We start from the raw sequence: 23,334 nt of genomic DNA on the forward strand, positions 1-23,334 counted from the left end.
AGAGCATTGAGATTACGACAGGGGTTAAGCTTAATTCGGTAGGTACTCAACGGTCAACATCTAATGCATTCACCATAACGCAATAATCTTATTTTACGAACCCTTCGTCGCCATTTCATTATATTATGTATTATCCAAAGCGGTAGTCCCGTTTTACGTCCCTTGAAAGAGTAATGAGATATAGTAATAAAAGTTTTTAAAACTGCACACCACGAACACGTATCTTCTTTGCTAACCTCATTTATATTCCCTAATGGTGTCAGGTGTGGGGCGTCGTACGTGCGGGTTAATGTCGTAAAGAGCTTTCAGGCACTTATGTTTAATTGCATTAATGTAGGGCGAATAAATTGTTTTGTTCTTATCAGTGTATTTAACTTGTCATAGAGTTCAACTTAAAATAATGATGTGTAATGAACTCTTGGAAAAAAATAATGAAAGAAGAGAAAAACCCTATTCGAGAAAGACAAACTTTTAGGGAAATACAGAGCGTACCATTGATAAGCTTCCACTAATAGTCGTATCGGTGTACTGTTTGGAGACGATCTCTGGCAATTTCTTTAAGTTTAGCACCATTCTTGCTTAAATTAACAGAGTGGTGTGTTTCATCGACCACGCAACTTTGGCCACAACGCCTGCTTCGTCGCTATAAGAGAGCTCGACCATTATACCGTCTCTTACTTACAGGGAAAATAAAAATGAAAACCCTGTATACGTAAATATATAAAAACGTCTGTACTTAACTTTGACGCACCCTAAGTACGAGAGATGCAAATCTCCATCAATTCAAATCAACTGAGAACCAGAGGCCTTAATTGGGGTAATTTCGGAGTTAATAAACTAGGAAGGAATGAAGAAACGGTCTTGATAAATTAGGGATACGCAGGGTCTAACTGACGCAAATAAAATCTCATCCCGCCAAGTCCTTATATTTATATATATTAATTTAAATTTTTTATGAGCGCAAAATTATACGGGTAGGGGAGTTATTAAATTTCGTATTCTGGTTAACCGGCGTGCAATACCCGTTTTAAAAAATAATTAGGTCAACGTTATGGCAGCGGTATTTTACAGAAAGTGTAATGTGGGAAGCTCAGACTTAATATATTTTAATTTGTCGAGAAAAATCCCCGGCAAATGGGATATCTGCCGATTTGAAAAAATTGAAATCGGCTCTTTGGGACGTAACGGTATATTGTTAAAGCCTTGTGTTTAAAACCGAAAATATCGGCTCCCGCAGGAACACATAAATATATAAATAAATAAATAGTTTCTCGCTCGCATTCGTTCGAAATGATGTGTGCCGAGAGTAGTCCACGTATTTTCCAAGAATACGCCTTTATAGGCCTTTGAAATAGAACAAACATCCGTTTCGATGTTGTACTCGTATCTAGTCATAAAAGGGGGCTGACGTTTGTTAGTTCGGCATAAAAGCTTTCCGAGTGTATTACACAGCTCTAGATCTGGAAAGTTATGGCTCTGTGTCGGTTACAATGCTTATAGCTTTAAGTCTTAAACGTACCGTCGCGTACACAGTTTTTATTTTCATCGTATGTTTTCTACAAATCCCGAATCGAAATGCAAGGTCATCTGTGACAAATAGCTACTTCTGTGGCAATCAACATAAAAAGCTCAGTGTCCCCTCTCCGCCTACGCTCCCTCGACAATACCAGGAAAATTTCGGTTTGAAAAAAAGAATGTAAAATTTCATTAGGTCTTTTGTTCTCTTTTCGGCTCTCGTAACCCTCACGTCACATATTCCGACGCAATCTCCTCTATTATTTCGCGTTCTTCGTCTCCTGCTCCCGTTAAATTATCTCTTTCTCTCACACATCCTCCCCGGGTAACGTTCCGGTAATGACGAAAATAAAAGAAAACGGAAAGGGAAAAAATGTTCAACCGGTGCTCGGAACACACTTCCGATCGCTGAAGTAGACGTGCACGGCTACTTTTTAAAGGGCCATTGTCGATAAATTACGTTTAGCGTAGGTGTTTCGCTTCTTCCAGAATTATTTGGAAATTAATTGCGTATCAAGCGAATATTAGATATACAGGGTGGGCAAATTAAGATGCATAGGAAAAATGCGTGAATTCTTCGCAGTGTTGGAATGAAATCTTCAATGCAAAAGAAATTAAATTACTTTGGACTGTATTTTATAGACTTAATTGGAGAACTAATTGGTGTCGAGTACATCATTCATGACTTAATTGAGGATGTTTTTTTTGACTCTTATGAGTGACGAAAATGTCAATCATAAGAGATTTGTTTTCAAATTTGTCGACTAGGAATTGCCATGCCACTTTATAATTCCTAGCCGACACTTTTATGGGCTTAATAATTTCTAAAACATTATGCTCTAAACGGATTTTACATAATTTTGATCCTTTGTGAATACACTTGGGGTTCCAATATTAATAATACCCATGTCTGCCTTAGCCTCATTACCTTTAAACATTTTTGCATTACTGATACTACTATAAAATCTCTCGGCAAATTCTTCCTATTCCCTCCTCAAATCTTTTCTAACAGCCTTATCAAATTATTTTATAAATGTATTAAACATAATTAATTAGTAATTTTTTTGCTTCTAATTAACTGACTTCCGACATCCTTATTACATCAGACTACAAGGGTGTTTAAAATAAGTCAATTTTACCTTTATGACCTGAAAGAATATTTATGAAATTTATTATACATTTTGGGAATTCCAAACTTTCATTCCCCCACCTTTTCAGTCAAAACTCTAAAAACTCTATACGCTGTAGACATTTTAAGTCACACACGGCATTACGTTAGAGGACTGCATATCACATCAAATATATTAGAGTTGATTTAAATCTATTTGACAGGTGGTGAATAGTTCTAAATTGGAAAATACAAATTCATCAGGCTCAATTTGAAATGTGAATGACGTATCGGAACGGTTGCAAATGTACGGAAAAATAATTTGCGGTATTAACTGCAATTGATAATGATAAATGATCTGTTTAGATTATGACGTTATTAATTAAACGGACATGATAATGCTCGCCATCGAATAGAATTTAAAAATTCCTATCTTTTTCGGATTCGATTTATCAGTCATCGCACCCTACTGCAACCGGAAAATTAACGATGCTATTTACCCGATCGGCCGAGGAAGCGGTTCGTTCTCTCTTTTTACCCCTTAATGTGTGTTTTTCTGGGTGAGCCCTTTCAGCCGTTTCACTTTTATTAAATTATTAATGCGTTCTCCGCTCAAAGTGTGTTCCACTCGCTTTATTTCGCCTTTCGGAAAACGCAGCCGTTGATGATTTTTTCCATGACGCGACGAACTGGATTATATATCGACTGGAACGACGGTATTCAGGTTTTGTTAGTCAAGTTTGGTTCGCGTAATTTTGAATACTTCCTGTTTTTTGAATGGTGAATATTTTGTGTCTCGAGAACAAAAAAAAGATTTTTTAACTTCATTTTGAAGGAATGTTCTCCTCCCTAGATTTATCTGGATCTAGGGGGAAATAGTGACAAGAATTGAAAAACTTATGACGTAAACTCAATACAATGAAAATTGGTAATTAAGCTTTTTTAAAATATCATCGAAAAACTTTAGGGAACACTCTTTCATATGCACCATTGAAGCTGTGGGCTATTCTAAAGCTAAAAAATCAGGACTATCTTGCAGGAAATTAAAACTTCAGAACGCACCCTCCCTAGTCAAATCCCAGTGCAAATTTCAATGAGCAGATGCCCACAATGTCGGGTGAAGTTGGAGGGTCACAAAGGACTGAGGAATTTGAGGTATTCTAATAGATACACCACATGGACGAATCACATGATTTATCTTTGAAAAATTTGTACAGAAATTTTTTTAAAATAAAATATTTATTGAAATTGCAACGTATTATGACAAACAACACTTTACTAAATCAAACTGAAATATTAAACCTAAACTACGAACAGGTGAACATAGTAAAGCGAGCGCAATAATGATAGAATTTCAATTCGAGATCATGAGTGGTTGAGAGAGGTAAAATATCAACTTGATTGATAGACATTAAACGTAATAACGCAGAGCGATACAAAGGGGAGGCCAAAAACAAAGGTGCACCTTTTTGGCACAAAAAAAACGTAGGTCTTTCAAAGCAGCCAAAGCGAAAGAAGGAGAGCCGCCGCGCCATTACTACCAGAGAAACGTCCAGCGCATATTTGTTTACTGCAAAGCAGCTGATAGTGGCGAAAACTTGCAACTAGGAAAAATACGAGTAAAAAAAACTAACATTTTTGTGTCCACTCAATGTTTAAACCTCTCAATAAAAAGCAATAAATTATTTTTAACAATATACTTTCAATTTCTTCAATTCGTCACGTTCATTTGATGATTCCGCCTGACTAAACTGACCCAGAACGACACCAAATAGTAATACTGTTTCGTGGTTAAATAACCACGAAAGTGACTATTGCTATTCATCGGAATCCCTCAAACCACTAATTTCGGGTAATTATATTATTCTAATTAAACGTCACGAACATAATAATTAAAACGTGCTCAAGAGGCGCCCCGTCAAAAGTTTCAGAATATTATATCTCGGCGATTTTACCTGCAAAATTGAATTTTCGCCTATAGGTCTAAATTAAATGCAAACTACAACTGTTTCAACACAAAGTTGGATAGTTGGCTCGGTAGTCTTTTAGTTCTCAATTAATATTCATAACTTTTGTGACCGACAAGGAATTCCGAATTACTACCGAGTATATGGCCACAGGCGAATAAATGTTTGCCCACAGTTATTATAGCAGTGAAAAGAATTCTTGTTTTCACCCATAATTTCTAGGTAATATGTATTACCAAGCTAAGATAGAGAGAGGTACTTATATTAAAGGGCAAGCCAGTAAACCTGTCCTATTTAGATATCAACAAGTTGTCGGTATATGCTGCACAACGATAAAAACTGATGATTTTGTCCGAAATGTCGCAGTTTTGGTGAAAACTAGATCTGAAGCGAAACAAAGTGGGGACGACAAAAGCTTTTAGCGTTCACGTTATGGGAACAAAAACTTTGTTCGACGTACACTTCCTAAACATAACGATATACATTTTAGTTTCTAGTTTTATCTCGCGTGACGGTTTGTTCACATGGAAGCGGTTTTTCCGAAGCAAAAAGCCGGCAAAAAGAAAAGTTTTCACGCATACCTGCATGACAGCATATGTAAATGATAACACTGTTTTTTCTCAACATTTCCGTAATGATTTTTCACGTGAAGCTTAAAAAACACGTATCAAACAGGAGAGATTCCCAGGCCTCTCATTAAACATTCAAAGTATTTCCTTAAAACGTCTGTATTATCTACCCCTATAATCGCATGAAAATAAACCCCTTAACGCGTATTCAAAGCTACTATGTCGAAAATTGTTATAATGAAATAACTTTATTACCGAGGGTGAAACCGACTGAAACATGTGAAATTTAGCATAAAATTTTCGCATGTTATAAACTTTTTCTTTCAGCTTTTCTACCAACAAAAAGCTTCCTGCACGCACCCCACACAACGGAATATATTGACTTACAGCATTTGAATGTGTTTGGTCAGTCTTCAGCTCTTTGTGATTCGAATACTGGACGTATACTGATCGGCCTCGAAGCTGTGCCACTGAACCACCAAAATATGATACCTAAGAAAAACAGTTGTAAACTTGAAATGTGAAGAAAATTAGGGAATACTCACCATGCTTGTAGCTGAGGCTTCATCACCCATCTCCAAGAAGGCCTGGTTTTTGCCTTTCAGCACGAGGACGTTGGTAACCCTACCAAAGGGCAAACCAAGATGGATGATCTCTGCCTCACTTACATCTGAGGGGATGTTACGGATGTGGATGACACGGGAGGGTTTTCCTACGTTTTGTTCCAGTTTGACCTGAAAAAAAAGATTTGCTCAAATAATCTTCCGAACCATAAGAGATATATTGTCGGCTAAATTAAGGCACGTATGCGCAAAAACACTTTAATTGGACAGAGGATTTAGGAAAAGTGTTAAATAGAATTTGAAAAAATTAAAAGTTATACATATACAGTCTGTCCCAGATAAGGATGAACAGCATGGGGATCTCGGAAACGGTAATAGATACAAAATGGTTTAAATTGGGAAAAAGTTGGGCAATTTAAGGCAAATTAATAATCTGTTTTTGTACCGGCTAAATTCCGAATGGTTACGAAGATATCCGGAAAATAACGAATTTGGCGGTTTTCGTTTTTTGCAAATAATTCTTATACAGTTATCGTTAGAGGAATGAAAGTTTTACATTATTAAAGCACTTTTTTTGAGAACTGTTTAGCAGTGTTGCCAGTTTTCTTATTAAATCCTTACTTTCGGAGAAAAATTTGTAAACTTTTGATTTTCATATGGGCGAAATATCGATTATTTATATTTTCAAAATCGTCATAAAATTCCCTTTTCAGCCATGTATTATATTTAGTATTTTTCTCAGAAACTTTACGAGTTATAGCCATTAAAGCATTTTTTTATAAGTTGGCCATGATTTTGACTTATAGTAATGGTACATATTAAATAAATGAATGCTGTGGAAACGTCAAAATTATTTAAAAGTTGTAAAACCTTAAATTTGTTTGACGTGTGCATAATTGTATTTACTTATGCGTATTACCGAGATCAGCATAAAATTAAAAAAATAATTGTTTCAAATTATATATTTAATAACGACAATGCAGCTAAACTTGGATCGAATCGAAATCTCAAATTATAACAAATGTTCAAATAAACCACTATTATTTTACAGGCATAGGTATGCTCTCTTCACCGTCGATTTTAAAACTCTGTTTAACATTTCTGATGTAATAGTATTAAATGCCTCTCTTACACATATTTGTAATTCTTCTTCGTTTTCAAAATTTTGAGTGTAAACTTTTCCACAGCATTCATTTATTTAATATGTACCATTACTATAAGTCACAATCATGGTCGACTTATCAAAAAATGCTTTGATGGCTATAATTCATAAAGTTTCTGAAAAAAATACTAAATGTAATACATGGCTGAAAAGGGAATTTTATGACGATTTTGAAAATATAAATAATCGATATCACGCCCATATGAAAATCAAAAGTTTACTAATTTTCCTTCGAAAGTAAGGATTTAATAAGAAAACTGGCAACACTGCTAAACAGTTCTCAAAAAATTGCTTTAATAATGTAAAATTTTAATTCCGCTAACGATAACCGTATAAGAGTTATTTGCAAAAAATGAAAACCGCCAAATTTGTTTTTTTCCGGATATCTTCGTAACCATTCGGAATTTAGCCGGTATAAAAACAGATTATTAATTAGCTTTAAATTGCCCAACTTATTCCCAATTTAAATCATTTTGTATCTATTACCGTTTCTGAGATCCCCATGCTGTTCATTCTTATCTGGGACAGACTGTATAGGTTATATTTCCCTTAGCACATCAAAATATACAGGACGATTCTACTAAATCATGTTTTAAAAAATTCTTTGCTGAAATATAACAAATAACAACTGTATAGAAAAAGAGGAATCCCTTGAAAACATTGTTATTATTTCTCAGATAATAAACTCTTATTCCAATGCAAAATATGGGGCACAAAACAACTGTAAGTGTTCAACCTTGATAGAGAGTTGAAGGAATGAAAATACCTCAAGATTTTTCAAAACGAAGTTAAATTATTCCGATTTACTTCAAACCATTACGAAATTTATGCACATTAAATTCGCTTAAGTCAGATTTCTAGCTTAATTACAGCGAACATTGTTGGAGTTCGGTATGGATCATATTCTAATGGAACATTTATAAAAATCGTTCACACAATGGTAAAAGTGTGATAATAGGAATGGGATAGAAAACGAGTAATTTATTCAAAATATATTATTGCTTCCCGATAGAATGAGTAGGACACAAAAATATGTTTGATAATTCAAATAAACCGTGTGACAGAAGATTCTTGATGGAATCATATTACCTTCTATGAAATTTGATAGTGTGAAGATAGATATTAATTGCCATAAGTAAAAATTTATAAATTTTTCAAAACTAACAAAGAGCAGGCTCGACATACTTTAAACCAATACAAAACTACACAATGGAGAACACCGCTTACAAAATATGAAAGCATAATGCTTATGGTATCAATATTATCAACATATAAGTTAATTGATCGATAACCTAATGAGTTTTTGAGTTTTTCACTGACACACTACTGCAAAACGCTGTACATTTAATATCCGAATAATTAATTGAATTCAGAATACTGACAGAAATTCCTGCCTCTAAAATAATCCATAAGCCCTCTAAAATCTCCACTAATAACGTGAATATGCACAGTTTGAAAAGATTACAGACTGTTTCCTCGGAGTTATGGTTAAAATATTCACCTTAAACTGAATAGGAGAACTTGCATATTTCCATTAATGCCCCAGGGAACTCGGTTTATAGGCAACAACCGTTTAGTTTCCGGATGAACCGGATTTCGTTCCGTTATCTAAGCTCGTTGTGGTTTCCAAAAGGCCGCTGAGGGCTAAAGACAACGATTGGTTCCTGAATGATATCACTTTAATGCGGCGTGTAACCGATAGAGCACCAATAATACTTGAAGCGGATTGATTCTTTTATTAAGTAAGTAACAAAAAGTCCCGTCGGTAAAACCTGCAAACGACAGTAGTCCGTGACTGAAGTCATTATTTGTTTCACTGTAATGACCTTAAAAGTGTTGGGTGGTGGACATTCTATACATTTTCCTGACAAATTCCTTTCAGATTATAAAGCACATCCACCCACAAATACAATACGAAATTACAATATGACTTACTTTGGTACTATTAAGAAATCATTTAATGTCACCTCCATTAGCAGCAAGGTGAATGAATATCTCCTGACTACACCCACTCCGCATAACTCATAATTTATGCCAGTATGATAGTCAAGTTAATTTTGGAAATAGTTATTTACATTACAACATCGGGAAGGATTGTTTTACAGGACGAACTGAGTAAGGAAGTTGAGAGAGTCGTTTTCACTCACGTAATGAACAGTTTTTTTTACGACCTACTTTAGCTGATACTCTATTTGGTTTTGAATTTTATATTTGATTTAACACATCAATAACTTCAACATGTTTGACATGATAGGAATCGGAAAAAAAAACAGAATAACAGGGATCGGAAAATGGTTTTGTCGATACCTAAGGTCAATTTTCCGGTATTGACCGTCAAAATTGTACTTTCAGATAAATAAATTGGACGTAAAGTGCCTACTTTCTGTCCAATTACAGTGAATACAAAGGCAAAAAGGCTGCCATTCCAGACATTAATTATAATGTACAAAAAAAAAACAAAAAGGGAACTCTTTATAACCATTTTGACCATTGGGATGTGAGGAGCCATGAGAGATACGTTCTCGCTTAAGCCGGAGCAAAATTGCATATTTATCAAATTTCAGTTTTGAAAATTTTGTAAATATTGGGGAATCCAAAACTCTAAAAACTAAAGTCAAACAACTGCTTAAATGTGCAATGTTGCATATATTCAAACGATATTGTATCTCTTACGGTTCCCTAATTTACCATGGCGACCCTGAAATTTGAGACTCAATGTACCAACACAAAATCAATGAGCTTAACTAACGAGTGTTTAAATCGGTTACCACATTTTTGAAAAGTTAACGTTCAACATTTTTTGTTATACTGTTTAGATGGAACGCACTACCGTCAGGATTTCACGATCGAAGAATGACGGGTGTAATATATCCAAGAATAGTCCAGTAAACCTCCAACCACAGAAAGAGAAGCACTGAATTCTACTCAAGGAGGACGATAGACAACGTATTTATTTAGTGTTTCAATGGATTCCACAAATAGAGTGACGTATAAAAGCTAACGTTGTTGAAGCAATTCCCAAGCTAGTAATAGGAAACTATGGGTGAAAGTAAACTAAACCCTATGGCGGGACATGGCGCAGTCGATGTTTACGTGGCTGCATAAATACGTGAACTTAATTGTTTCCTTCGGGTGCATAATGATGAGGCAATGCCCAGGAGGAACGTCCATCCGTTCAGGTCCACGCAATAAAACAAGTTATGAATATGTCAACGCAGTGCTATTGTTTACCGTCCGGAAATTCTACCGGAAGGGTCACGAATACTCAGGGGTGTGTTGCTTGGCTTGAATATGTGTCAAATGAGGGTTAAATGGTCTTAATGTGCGAAATTATGCAATGGCTAACCGGAATATGCCATTGTCCATGAGATGTTGTAATTGTTATTAGATTCGGTCCCTGACACAATCGTAACTATTGCAATCCTAATCAACGTTGTCGCCGATTAGAGAAATGTGCATCGTCGACACGCATGTTATGTAGAAAGAAATCTGTAATTTCCAGCTCTCTTTGAAACTGATAAAAGAGGATGAATCACAGAATCGCCTCGATTTTTAATGGAGCTTTTTATCTCGCCCATGTCACTTGTGTTCTTTAGATCTCTGCGGATGAAAAATGTATTTTAACTTTGAATATAACCCGGGATCGAGTGCCTCTGTATGTTTTTACGCTCGCTTCGTTCCACTCGCGAGGGCAGATAACCCCAGAATTGTAATTTAATATAGTCCGTGTTTTTGTTCCCGTCAATATATGAAATCGGTATTTTTATGCCCCATGTCTTCAGCATGTGATATGACAAAGAAAGAGATGACATCGTACTTACTTTTTTTGCGTTCTCTTGGTTATTGTTGTCGGCATGGGTAGCTGAGGGAGCCATCACTGAGACACTTGATTGTGAAAGCAGTTCGTCACTTCCTCTCTGGAAAACAAAAATAACTCTATCAAAATCAGTTCTTAAATTGGCTCCATCAAAGCTGCAGTATAATCAGATAGTATAAAAAACGAATATGTACCTCCAGATAAAGGAATAGTGTGTTATACAATGGACATGAAATGCTATCCTTTTTTTTTTTTGGTAACACGACGTTTGTGCACGAGCTGCAGGCGAATGTAATAAGTCGGAATATGAGTAGGAAATGGTTATTTTGTCCAAGTTGTATACGATACTTTTTCTACGACTAAAACAATTTGGGAAAAATAAGAAAAATTTACTGCTGGCAATTTCAAAATTCGATACAGCTGTCACTAAAATGGTCTCTGGATTATTGTTATATGTTTGTTTTGCCTAGTTGCAGTATATATCGGTATGAAACTGTGGGAGATAAACTTATTTCCTTTCTTTTTCCTTCACTGCGTGCGCAACACTTAGAAAATGAAAATAGTCGGAAATCGACAGTCTATCTATACCATTTTTATTAGGTAATAACGAAATATCGTGGAAAGTAAAATCTTTTCTAATAGTCCTAAAATAATAATGGTTTGCGTAAAGATCGTCTAATTCTAGAATAGTTTTAAAAATGTTAATTAATATTTTTACGTTTTAATAATTATATTATTTTTTAAATTAATGATTCATAATTTAATAAATAAATAAATTATAATTGTTTCACAAAATTTAAAAGTCACACAGAGTGAAATTTCCTTTAGTTGTTCACTGTTATTTGCAAAAAGTGGCAGTGAGAGTGAATAGATCATAGAGAAACTATACATACATGCAAGCAATAAATTACTAATGGGACTTGAATTCTGTTGGGAACAATGCAGATAGGTATTACCACGCGTCATCTGTGCTGCTAAACTTGTTTTATACAAAAGATGCCTGCTTTCATTCCATAAAATATCAAAGCAATTTTTTTATTCTGGAAATTGGAAATAAATCCCGCAGTTTTTCATGTACAAAAGGAGTTGCTTCCAGGGGAGGTTCTGGGTATGATAAACTCATTCAAAATATCTGCGTCAAACTAGTTGCCCAGTTGGCGATACCTGCGCCCGGCTAAGAGGTCAAGCAAAAATCGATTAAACTTTCACGACTACTGATAACTTCAATATTCTTACGAACTCTGTTACTCTAAACTTTTTTGCATCAGAAAGCTACTCTACAAAAAAACTCGGATCTCTAATGAATTTCGAGACAGTTTCAATATACATATTTTAAATAATTTTTGATTGTTTACAGTTACTTATTGCCTCATTCAGGTCAAGTTTTTTTATGGGTCTCAGAGTAAAACGGCTTCAAAATGATTGCATTCAAATTTACTCTAGGGATACGACTAGATATTCTATGAATGAGATCTTAGAAGTGCAATGCACGTTTACGTCTTTCCTAGCAATTTTTTATGCTTTTAAATTAAAAACGTGTACTCCTTTTTGGTATAATGATAGTTGAGATATCGCAATTATCATAATTTTTCGCAGAAATTTCAGGACTTGCCTACATAAAGTAGAGGTGAACCCGAAACTTCTTCCGAAAAGCCTCGGCCTCATGCAAAAACGAGATAAATTTACACGGAGTTCTCGACGTGGCATCGGTATATGGCGCATTTCTCTTCCGAGATCGTTCTCAATATGCGTCTCTGGTAAGGCTAAAAGCCTTTTGACTATATTTAAGTAAATAAAAGTGTGCTCCGGATGCAAAAATAGCGAAAAGGGATCGCGTTCAAAGTGAACGTATATTTTGAACGGCTGGCACAGGATGTATGCCTGACGTCGCAAATTTGCCAAGGCGAAAATTGTTGGAAAATAGCTTTTTTCTTTTTTTCACCCACATAACTCCCTTCTTTAGACTAATGCCACCGATGCATTTTTTAACAGAGGTCCTTATTACCTACTGAGAATTAGGTAGCGAACAAAAAATGCATTATATACGTATGTACGCTAAGCATTAGTGCTCTCAAATAAAAATAATAATTTGCTATCTCAGCAGAATTTAGAGGCATAATCCGGATTTCCACTCATCCCCAAAAGAAAATCCCGAACCATTTATAATCCGAGACCTAACAAGTGCTTACATCTGCATCTGAAAGATTTTCCTTGAATAGACCGTTTAAATCGAACGAGGGACCAGTTTTTCACAAGCTGATGTACTACAACCTCCGGAATCCCTTTTAAGGCGCTCTGCAAGCCAAATATGAAATATCTGAGCCTTTTGTCGGACTACTGTCGACGTATTTTGTAATCGTCGAATATTTATAAGATCGTCGTCTTCTTTGCCGAATTCGTATCATATATTCAGATTTTAGCTTGGAGAAAAAGCATGAAAAGGGATCAGTTGTTAAGAAGTAATGATTTTCCCTTTAGACTGGCCCTTTTGGAACTTTGAAATTATACTCACTAAGTAGAAAAATTAAAAGAAAAAATTAAGAAATATCTTTTGGTGACTCATTATTGCCCAAAGGTAGATTTCAAGTTGAAATAATTATGCATTCTAGATAACCAATAAAGCATATGAAGGACTTTGTAAAAGTATTAAAGAATTAATGCCCAAGTGTGACCTTAATTTGGACCACTACCTGTAAATAAATTCAACCATGTTTAACTATCGCTCTAGTTGAAAATAAAAAAATTGCTTTTCTCCCACAGTTCCCATGGCAAAGCAATGCAACAAAACATTTTCACTAATGGAAGTATACCTCTTTAGTGTGAAATCAGATTGAGTGTATGTACGAGTTAGCCAAACCAGAATTTTAGAAAATCCAGAGACTGCACATGGAATATTAGTAGGTGCATGTCCTTATGGAGAAGGTTTTTAATGAGCAAGATTTCACACTATTGAAAATGCCACCTATTATTTTCGATTACAGTTTTTTATCTCTTACTCCACCACCATACAGGGTGGTTTAGAATTAATTGGAAAAATTTAGCAGACAAACTCAGAAAAAGAAATGTTCATTTTAGTTTATTTGATTTAAAGCTTCGTTGTCCAAATACAGGGTTGTAAATTTTCAAAATTCCTTTTGTTTTTTTATTATAATGGTTGCAGTTTTTGAGATATATAAGGTAAATATTACGTAAGTTTAGTACGACCCTGCAAATGGTAGGACATTTCATCCATTTAGGGATGAATTATATATCATTAATAGTGATCAGTAACAGTGGACTAACTCGAAAGCCCACTAGGCCATAAACCGATGTGTCTCATGAAACCTTAAATATAATGTAATTAATAACAATTACCGCACGAAGATTAGTTGCATTTAAATTTCAAGTCTTTATTATTTATGCACGTATAAATCAAAACTCTTTGCTTTCATCTTAGTTACCATAGATGAAACAATAAATTTACATGGCTTTAAATTTACAACCACATAACGTTTTTTTAGGGTCTTAGCTTATGGCAACCGGCTGTAAAGTTGCAATCAGGCTCGTTGCTCTTGGCAACGGGCGGTAAAGAAAACGTAACACCTTCTCAGACGTAAAGAGTAAGTTTACAACTTAGGGTAAAAATTACAGACTAGGGTTTAAAAAATACAAGTTATTCCTTGATATGAATCGGGAAAGTGTCACTTTTATGTTAATCGGTGAAAACTAACTGAATCGGAGTATGTTTAACTTATTATTTTTTTACCAATAAAAGAGCCACCGGTATGAGCAAAAATTACACTTAGTAGGATGCAGCTGCAAATCCAAAACCAAACTTGTGTTGAGCAAAAAGTTAAACTTCTCTAAAGAACCTGAATTTGTAAATTCTTCATACACCTAAGTGATGCTTTTCCACACCTCGCTAGGAATATCAAATGCCTCAAAAAGGAACTACAAACAGACAAATCTCCGAATTTGAAAGCGGCCAAGAATGTGAGTATGCTTTTATAAAATGGATATATCTCTGGCTTTATTGACAGAAAGTTCGCCGAGAAGTCAGAAGCTTGAAAGCCAAATTTCGTTTTCCTTTTTTTCGGGTCGAACCAAACTTTCAAAACTGAACCAGAAAAGAGAGCGTGTTGACTTAAAAACTCCTTTCCTGGCACGGAAACGCTGTTGCTTCCTCCGACGGAGGTATTTTGAATAATAACGCGGCAAATGGGCCTATTCATACGCTAATGTAACGTCTGTTACGCTTGAAAGGGCTGGCGGGAGTTTCGGGAGTTGCGAGTTTGCTCTCGATTGTTATACAACTAGTTTGACAAAAAAAGTTTTTTCAGTAAAACTTTGAGGGGTAAACCATTGTGACCTTATTTAGAGTAGATACGTTAATTGGCATTGAAAAGGAACAATTTTTCAAAAATTATGCCGATCAATTTTGCTCAATGAGGTAGGGCTAGCTTGGAGAACGTACAGGCAAAGTGTAACTGAAAGATAAATTTCTTGAAATGAATTTATTTCTAAACATCTCATTTAAAACTAAAGCATAATCAGGAAATTTACAGTGGCTCAGAGAGTGCATGTGATTCATGCATTGAGTGAAAACCACTTATCTTGACAAGAAATCCTACAATTTTATTCTTCAAATTCCTCAAATTGAAAATTTTATTATTGATTAAAAAAATTGTAAGAAACATGTACAAGTTCATCTGCAGATCATTATTAGACTATTGGTACATACTGGAGATAAATGCAACGGAAAAACCTGAAGAATACATACAAACCAAAGAACAGAGCAGATTGCACTAAGACTGATTACAGAGATAAGGCACTCCGACGGTCTGCTAACAATCCATCCAACCAATTACTACAAGAATGACCACACATGACAAGAATAACTGAACAACTGCAACAAATTCAGGCAAAATGGAAAGGCAATCGTCACAACTGGACCACTCTGAACCCTCTTTGCTTTACAAGACAAACAAGACAATCCCGCCTCCTTTTCCCTTCAACCACTCTATTGGAACATTTACAAATGTAATTTTTTCTTTTCTTTTTATGAAAGATTATTTATATATAGATGTAAGTGTTTCGTCACACGGCACGGAAACTTAATGGTCGATAACCATTTTCCTTGAAGATAAAGATGTTTTTAAAATAAATTATTCTATTCGAGACTTCCAGTTTGATATGTTCTACATAGCGCAGATAGGTCCGCCTGCATAGAGCAGCTATTCTTGCCAAAGACTTAGCAACAAGAGAAACGACGTATTTTTATCAGTCGTAAATGGGGTGCAAAGAGAGGATCGTCCAAAAGTGGCTTTCATTTGCCACTGTCCGTTTAGAGAATAGAAGCTTTTTGTACATGTTTTTCTTTATCTATTTGTAGAGAGCACAGATAAAACAAAATAGGTAAGATAATGGTACTTATACATATATTCTTTAATATATCAAATATTTTTAAAGTCAACACAAATTTTAAAATAGAATTTCAGCGAAGTTCTCATTGAACTTCAAAGAAGAAAAATAAAAACTCTTCTCGAACATGTAAATAGTGTTATCAATATGTTTATACTGATCAATATCAATCAATTATTCAACTTTTTATGTAGACTTCAAAACGTCACAACAATTTTGCGTTCTGAAGATCTCGAACATATGGAGAGTGAAGAATGTTTAATGTTCTGGAGAATATATCAATTACAGACGAGTAGGTCGCAGACTCTGACTGTGAAAGCGATAGAGACGTATAAGATCGAACAAATGGATCAACTGGATCGAACAACTGGATATAAATCCTTTGAAACCTTATTCCTGTTACAATCGATGGACAAATTCATCGTATCTTATTCTTTGTCCAGTGTTGAGCTTTCCCATTATGATCAGTGGAACGATAATACAAGAGACAGTTCCACTAATATGATGTATTCCTTTTTGTTTGCCTGCTTTGAAGTATGGCAAACAACTCCAAAATTTTGTTATTACAAAGAGTGACCCTCTTCGCAAATAGCCCGATACCTGAAATCTCGAATTGATTTCGATTGTTGTTTTATCAAGTTTAATTATCTTTTTAAATAGGAATCGACAAAGGAATTTCGAGACCTTTACAAAGATCTCGAAATATCTTTGCGGAATCTTGCCTAAAGTTAATTAATAAGGCAATTAAAATGATTATCAAAATCGATTCGAGATTTAAAGAATTTTGCTACAGACTTCATGGCGTGGGGAGTGGGGGGGATAAAATGCACTTTTTTCAAAGCTCTTGCTCTAAAATGTCTTTGAACTGAACCGACTTTCATACAATTTCCCTTTACATATAAATAACGACATGAAAAGACTTCAAAATCATACTGGTGACGTATTTATCACTTATTAGCTACCGTCATTAGCAGTTATCCTTTTATTTGTTTATCTTAGAAATACGCATAGTGTCAGCTTTTTCCCTAATAACTGATATAAAAACCGATTTTCAAATAAAACTTCCTGAAAATGCCTCGACAACGAAACTTTAAAATGCATTTGTTCGGGACCAAAGAGCTTTGGAAACTACTTTTGTTGGGGGTTTGCAAGTTAAAGTCTACCAAACCAGCATATGTACCCATAAAAGTTTAAATAAACGTGGCGGTGGGAAGTTTACGTCAACTTTGCACCGAATTACTGTTGTTAAGTCAACTTTCGCGTTCTGCCTTTCTAACAGGCAAAAACGCCATCGTTTTTTTCAGCTTAAGGTGTCAACTTAATTACCCACATAGTTCTAGGCGTATGAGAAACGTTTCCCACCTCCATCAGTAATATAAGGCCAAATTCCCAGAACGTTTCCAGTTGAAGGGACACATAGTGCCTCGCCGCCAGGTAACTGGCACTCCGCACTCTCGAAACCCGTCAAGCGTAAGAGGGGCCCCATTTATGCTGTTCCAGACACACAACTCACAAAAGAATTCCTCTGAACCCTCGGCTCTATAAGATTTTTAACGCGATCGAAAAATAGCTAAACTAAAATAGTAGTTGGAGAGAATTTAAACCCTACCCAAACTCGCATATGACGGTAATAACCATCAGCCGAGCCGAGACCTTTTTCGGCACTTTTCAACTCCCGATGCAAATATAATTAAGTTTAATCGTCACCGTTAACAACTCCGGGTTTTTAAACTTCATCCTTAACGACCTCGGGCGTTTAATCTCGGTTTTGGAGAGGTTACGGGATTACAGAAAATTACGAGAAAATGTGCTTAAAGTCGGGCCCTGAATGCTAATTAATATAAAGGTCTGTGGGTTTTTTAAACTTCTCTGAAAGTGATAATTATTAGATATCTTTTGTGTGTGTTTGCAGTGGGCTTGCGGCGTTCTTTCTTTCCCTCGAGAAGGGCTACGAAATCGCATTAAAAATCTCGCTCACGGTCTGCCTTACCATAAACAAGTTCGTTAAAATTTCGTCTGTTTAATTCGCTTCCATAAACACAACGGTACTATAAGCAATGGGTCTGCGATCGTAAGCAAGATACGAGTCATTTGAAACTTGCCAAATAGGTACCCAATATAGTGCAGTTGGAATCAAAAATAAGATCTAACATAAAACCAGGCCGCAGGCATTTAACTCCTCTGGGGAGCCCTTCGTCTCCAATCGGATTTTCCATGAATCTCGAACATAAATCCTTCGTCTTTTCCGCACCAGCGACTCCTTCGTGCGTCTCCCGTCGTTCCGGGACATCATTTACATTTGTTCCACTTTTGTCTCGTTCCGGGATATTCGCGGATTGCTGATTTAAAGACGTCGTCTTTAATAGCCGGGTTTTTGTGTTTGAAACTTTCATTATTATCGGCCCAAATGGGGATAATGCTCGGCTAGGAATATTTTTATGGGAGAGTGAACAACAGCAACTTTCCACCTAAGAACACTTCATAATCGGGAAACGAAAATAATACGCGGCTGGATTTGAAAGGGCGTTATTATTTGTTAAATTATTTACCTTGGGGTTGTTATTGGAAAACAAAAATAAATATTTTGACCGATAGTCACAAATTATTTAAATTTGTGGTAATTCGGCTATAACCGCGGTCCCGCTGACTGCGGAGGAGATAGAGCGAAATCTATACAGGGTGTCCCAGAAACAATGGTATAAATAAGTATTCGAAACCAGACAGTCTACGACACACGTCCCTTAAGTGTTATAATACGTGTTCGTTGACATTTTCGCGACACTGTTCCTGACGTTGTCTCGTTTGTTAAAAACTCTTATTCTAATAAGTCACCTACCAGATTTGTGACGTAAACAACTATACCTAGTTAGAAAATTCTTACACTCGTTCTAGAGAAACGTTACGGTTGTGAAGTAAACAGCAAAAATGAAATTGACCAAAATAAATCAGACCAGAGTGGTTGCGATACCTAAATCCATAGACTTACCCAAGAATCACGGCGTTTACCCATTTTCTTTCTCTAGAAGAAGGTATTAGATTTTACAGGATATAATGACGATGAAAAATACTTACATTAATTGCCTTCTTACGTTTAAAACCTCAACATAAATTACTAAATAATATTTTAAACGTCTACTAAACTCTCATTTAAATATAACATGACGTTTTCAGAGCGTTTAAAGTCAAGGAAAAAATGACATGTGTCAAGTTGACCTAAGTCAACATCCTTGAAGAAACGCAAATGGAAATGCGGCAACCTTGAGGCTGAAGGAACTAACTGCGCGCCATTTTCTCAAGCGTTTTCATTACGTTTAAAGGAATTTTGAAGTTTGCTGTATTCTAACGATTTTTTTTAATATACTCAATTAATACGTCTACTTTAGACTTGAGCAGCCTTAATTATTGTGCACAAATAATTATCAAAGATTATTATATGTATTCTGATATTTGTGCAGTAAAAACTTTTGTATTATGGAATGGGGTAGCACGCCTCTCATCAAGATTTTTTGAATGTCCTAAAAATAAGTTATTTCTGGCTTGAATGGATCTCCCCAATCTTTCATTTATTCAGAATCACGTCACCCGCAAAATTTACAATTTTCATAAAATACTTATATCTAGATTTATACATGATATATAAAACATACGAATGATTTCCTATAGGTTACAAATTAGAATATAATTACTGTCTTATTCTTCAACTCTTTAAGCGAAGGAAACTTCGGTTTTATATATTTTTAAATGTCCTGACATAAATTGTAGTCGACTTTGATGAATTGCAGTAAACCCTGAGGCCAAGTAACACGGTTCAGATTTATTTCCTGACAAGAAAAATATTCTGGAGAATATATTTCGTAGCAAATTCGCAGAAATACTTAAATTGAGAATATCCCTAATAGAAAGCGTATAAAGAACGAAAGGTTATTCAGGAAATTCATCGATAAGAGATTAGTCATCATCTATGATGGAACACAAATAATGTTTTCTGAACAGGCCTAAATTACAAGGTTTCTATGGGATAGATCTATAACGTGATTGTTAAACCCAGACACATTTTAACTCACGTACTGAGCGAGATATTTGAAATAGGATTAAACAATAAGATTGAGTAGACGATAAGGCAGTTTCGTGACAAAATGGCGAATGCAACAAATTAAAATCAATATTTAAAAATCAGGTTACTTCCTTGAATAATCATAACTGTTAAGTAATTTCTGGGATTTAATGTTACCACGTTGCACTATGTGCTCTCGAAAATCAATCATGTGCCTATAAATGACACAGTTTTCCTATAAATAGTAACTGTTTTTGTTGACAATGTGCCTTTTGCTCCATTATAATATCACGCCATCTATTCCTGTGGGGGCGGTTGAAGGCAAAAGTGGCAAAAATTCCTTTTCAGATGATGTAAAGTGCTATTAAAGTTTCATATTTCGGCTTGAAAAGTATGTCTTAACGGTCGCCATGCTTTGTGTAGATATTTTATATCTTACATGGCAAAAAAACTCCTCCATCTTTAATTTTAAGATTGCATCAAGAGTCGAGACATCCCTGATGGAAAGCTACGATTGGAAAAAGAACGTAATCTTGAAAGGAAAATGAAGTGCCGCATTTACGATTACCGGAAACCTGTAGCTCTATTCGCGCTGTTTACATTCGAAAATCCGTTTGCATTTATTCCATTTTCGCATTTTTGTGAAAACGATTTAATAATGTGACAGCGCAGCACACGTCCCCGACAATTACCGATAATGCTTTCCAATACGCCAGAGAACCGTAATGGAAAGGTGATTTGGATGAAAGTGCAGCGTACATGGTTGGAGGAGAGATTTTTTGCTTGAGTTTAAAGTAATGAAATGAAATGCTCAATTTTAGGTGCGATAAGAATTTGCTGTCGTTCGTTGGTCTAAGCCAGCATGTCTTCATACTTTTGTTACGTGGAACTCATCTTAATGTACAATTTTCTAAAGGAACCCCTGCGATGTATCAATAGTATGCTTCAGAAGAACTCCAGGGTTCATACAACAAGAAAGCTGCTGCTGTCCTTTGAGTATTATCACCGAACATATATTTGTCATACAAAGTTCATATGGCGTCAGAACTATGATCTAGTTAGATGAATGCACCACGCCGCTAGAGACCCAAGAGGTCAGAGATCGTATTATGTTTACTGTTGCAGCGGCATTTCCCATCATTTTAGAAGAGTTTTTGAATGAAAATCGCTTTGATGGGTGCATAATAGGTCTACTAGTGGTCTTTTAGTTCGAGAGTAGCATAAGTGTGAATACATTAAAATCCTGGCACTTTACCAAGATGGTAATATCCATAGAAAACTTGAAATAAAGATACGTTATTGGACAGTTTGGTTGGTCTATGGAAATTATCTTTTAGATAAAGTTTGCCAGTCGATTTATCTAGCGACCCTGGAGTAAATAAAGTTATTGCTTTCGTTGCTTCCAGCAGGTGTGCGAGGCAAGAAAAATGGGCAGTGGAGATAGCAAACCCGTATTCGAGCGTTAACCAAGTGAACTTTCGATAATAAATATATGTCCCGTGGTACTATAGTGAGGAAGAATTGATAATGGAACTCCCCTGTGCGACATCAGCCCTTGCGACGTATTGGGTCTCAGGATCTAAATGGTAAGTCTTAATCTTTCATTTTACGAATGTCAACTTGAAGTATTTTTGGCCGGGGCTTAATTAGAGATAATACCATGAAAACTTCGGATACCGAAATTAAAGAAAAACGATTTTAAAATTAGAAATTAAGAATTGTGTCCCATATGTCAGTCCAGAATTTGTTTCAGACTTTCCAGTAGGAATGATGTCAAATTTTAGGAGCTGAGAATTTTAGGTAGTATTCGTTCCCAGCCCTGATCTTCGAAGTAAATCAAATTTCTCTGCTCTTTAGTTAAAATTGCGAAACAGTTAGAAAACAATCAATTCGAATTATCCATCTGCTTCCCCACTTTGAACTTAATTCAAAGCATACTCATTTTTACGGAAAATAATAATTGGATCCTTTTTAAATCCCGGTTTCATTAAAGCATGCCCCAGAAATTAAAGCGATCAAAATAAGACTTTCTAGGATTTCATCAAAAGAAATCCCCTTAAAAACTGTTTTATTTAAAAATGTAAATTTGGCTACTAATTGCAGAAAGTTCCAATCTCGTGTTCGAGATTGTTTTATTATTACCTTTAGGAGGTCGCTCAAAAGAGGGCAAGATAAAATTATCTCAACTTTTTCCATTAGAAGCGGTAATGTCTATCAGGTTAAATTAAAAAAAAAAGAAAACCGTAAACAGCTCTATATTTAGCTCAATCAGGAAATGCTAGGGTCGTTTCCTGAAACTGTCTGGTGTGGCATCAGGGAATCCAGATTCGCAGATGGCTGGCACATGGATGCGTTACGCGTTTGTTTTTTGATCGTCGGCTGTTTCTTTCGTGGCCAACCAAACACGTTTCGCTGTCTGCGTAATAGTTGACCGTCAATCAAACGTCAGGGAAAACTGAACACTCCTGCAGGAAAACTTTATCCGATAAAGTGTAGAAAAAGTTTTATCGTGTACATCTATGGAACAATTCATAAGGGAAACGTGAAACTATTAGAGAATTTACTTTTGCATACATTCAGGGACAGTCAATGCAGTTTTTTATTTGCCGAAGTATAACACCATTAACAATAGTAAAAACAAAAAAAAAACAAAGTTGATAAATATGGTAGATAAACAGTAACAATAAAGTTGTATTGAATTTATAAGCTCGCTCCAACTGCATTATGATCATAAACTTTATGATGGAATTTAAGTTTTGATGGCTTTTCCGTTCGAAGATAAATTCTTAGCTTGAAGTCTCGGCGATACCATTAAAATATAATGTCGAATTTTCGTCTGTTTAACGTATAAAGAAGGGATTGGAGCGATGTTGGATATGACGGACCTGACAGATTGACTTCGGACATGGATTAAGCTTGTTCCAGAGTATAGCAAAAGTTTTATCTCTAGAGTATTTTGTTGAAGAATCTCAGGCAAAGATACAGACAGGGCCGGCCTTAGCGAGAGTGGCACCTTGGGCAAAATTTTTATCACCGTTTCCTTGCTCCCACGAAAAATTGTCGACCAGGAAAATGCGTCACCTTTCCTGGGCTGTTGCTATGGGTTGTAGCCAAATCTACAGCCCCCCCCCCCCCCCCATCTCCCATAAGACCGGTGCTGGATACAAGACGGAATCTAT

The 23,334-nt window shown here is 35.6% G+C and overlaps 1 protein-coding gene across 6 annotated transcripts in view; it reads right to left on the reverse strand.

The window, feature by feature from the left end:
• heph (polypyrimidine tract-binding protein 1 heph) overlaps positions 1–23,334 on the reverse strand; it is a 212,843-nt gene that overhangs the window by 24,298 nt on the left and 165,211 nt on the right. For 5 of the 6 annotated variants that reach the window (XM_066391845.1, XM_066391844.1, XM_066391846.1 and 2 more), the window contains 3 exons: positions 10,706–10,801; positions 5,705–5,893; positions 5,547–5,651 (listed from right to left, as the gene is read on the reverse strand). In XM_066391845.1, the coding sequence (XP_066247942.1) occupies positions 5,547–5,651; positions 5,705–5,893; positions 10,706–10,801 (390 nt within the window). Of the gene's footprint in view, positions 1–5,546; positions 5,652–5,704; positions 5,894–10,705; positions 10,802–19,087; positions 19,121–23,334 lie in introns of those variants that run through there. The other variant, XM_066391848.1, reaches the window with a different exon arrangement.

Source organism: Euwallacea similis, chromosome 7 (genome assembly GCF_039881205.1).
Source record: "Euwallacea similis isolate ESF13 chromosome 7, ESF131.1, whole genome shotgun sequence".
Taxonomy (NCBI): Eukaryota; Metazoa; Arthropoda; class Insecta; order Coleoptera; family Curculionidae; genus Euwallacea; species Euwallacea similis.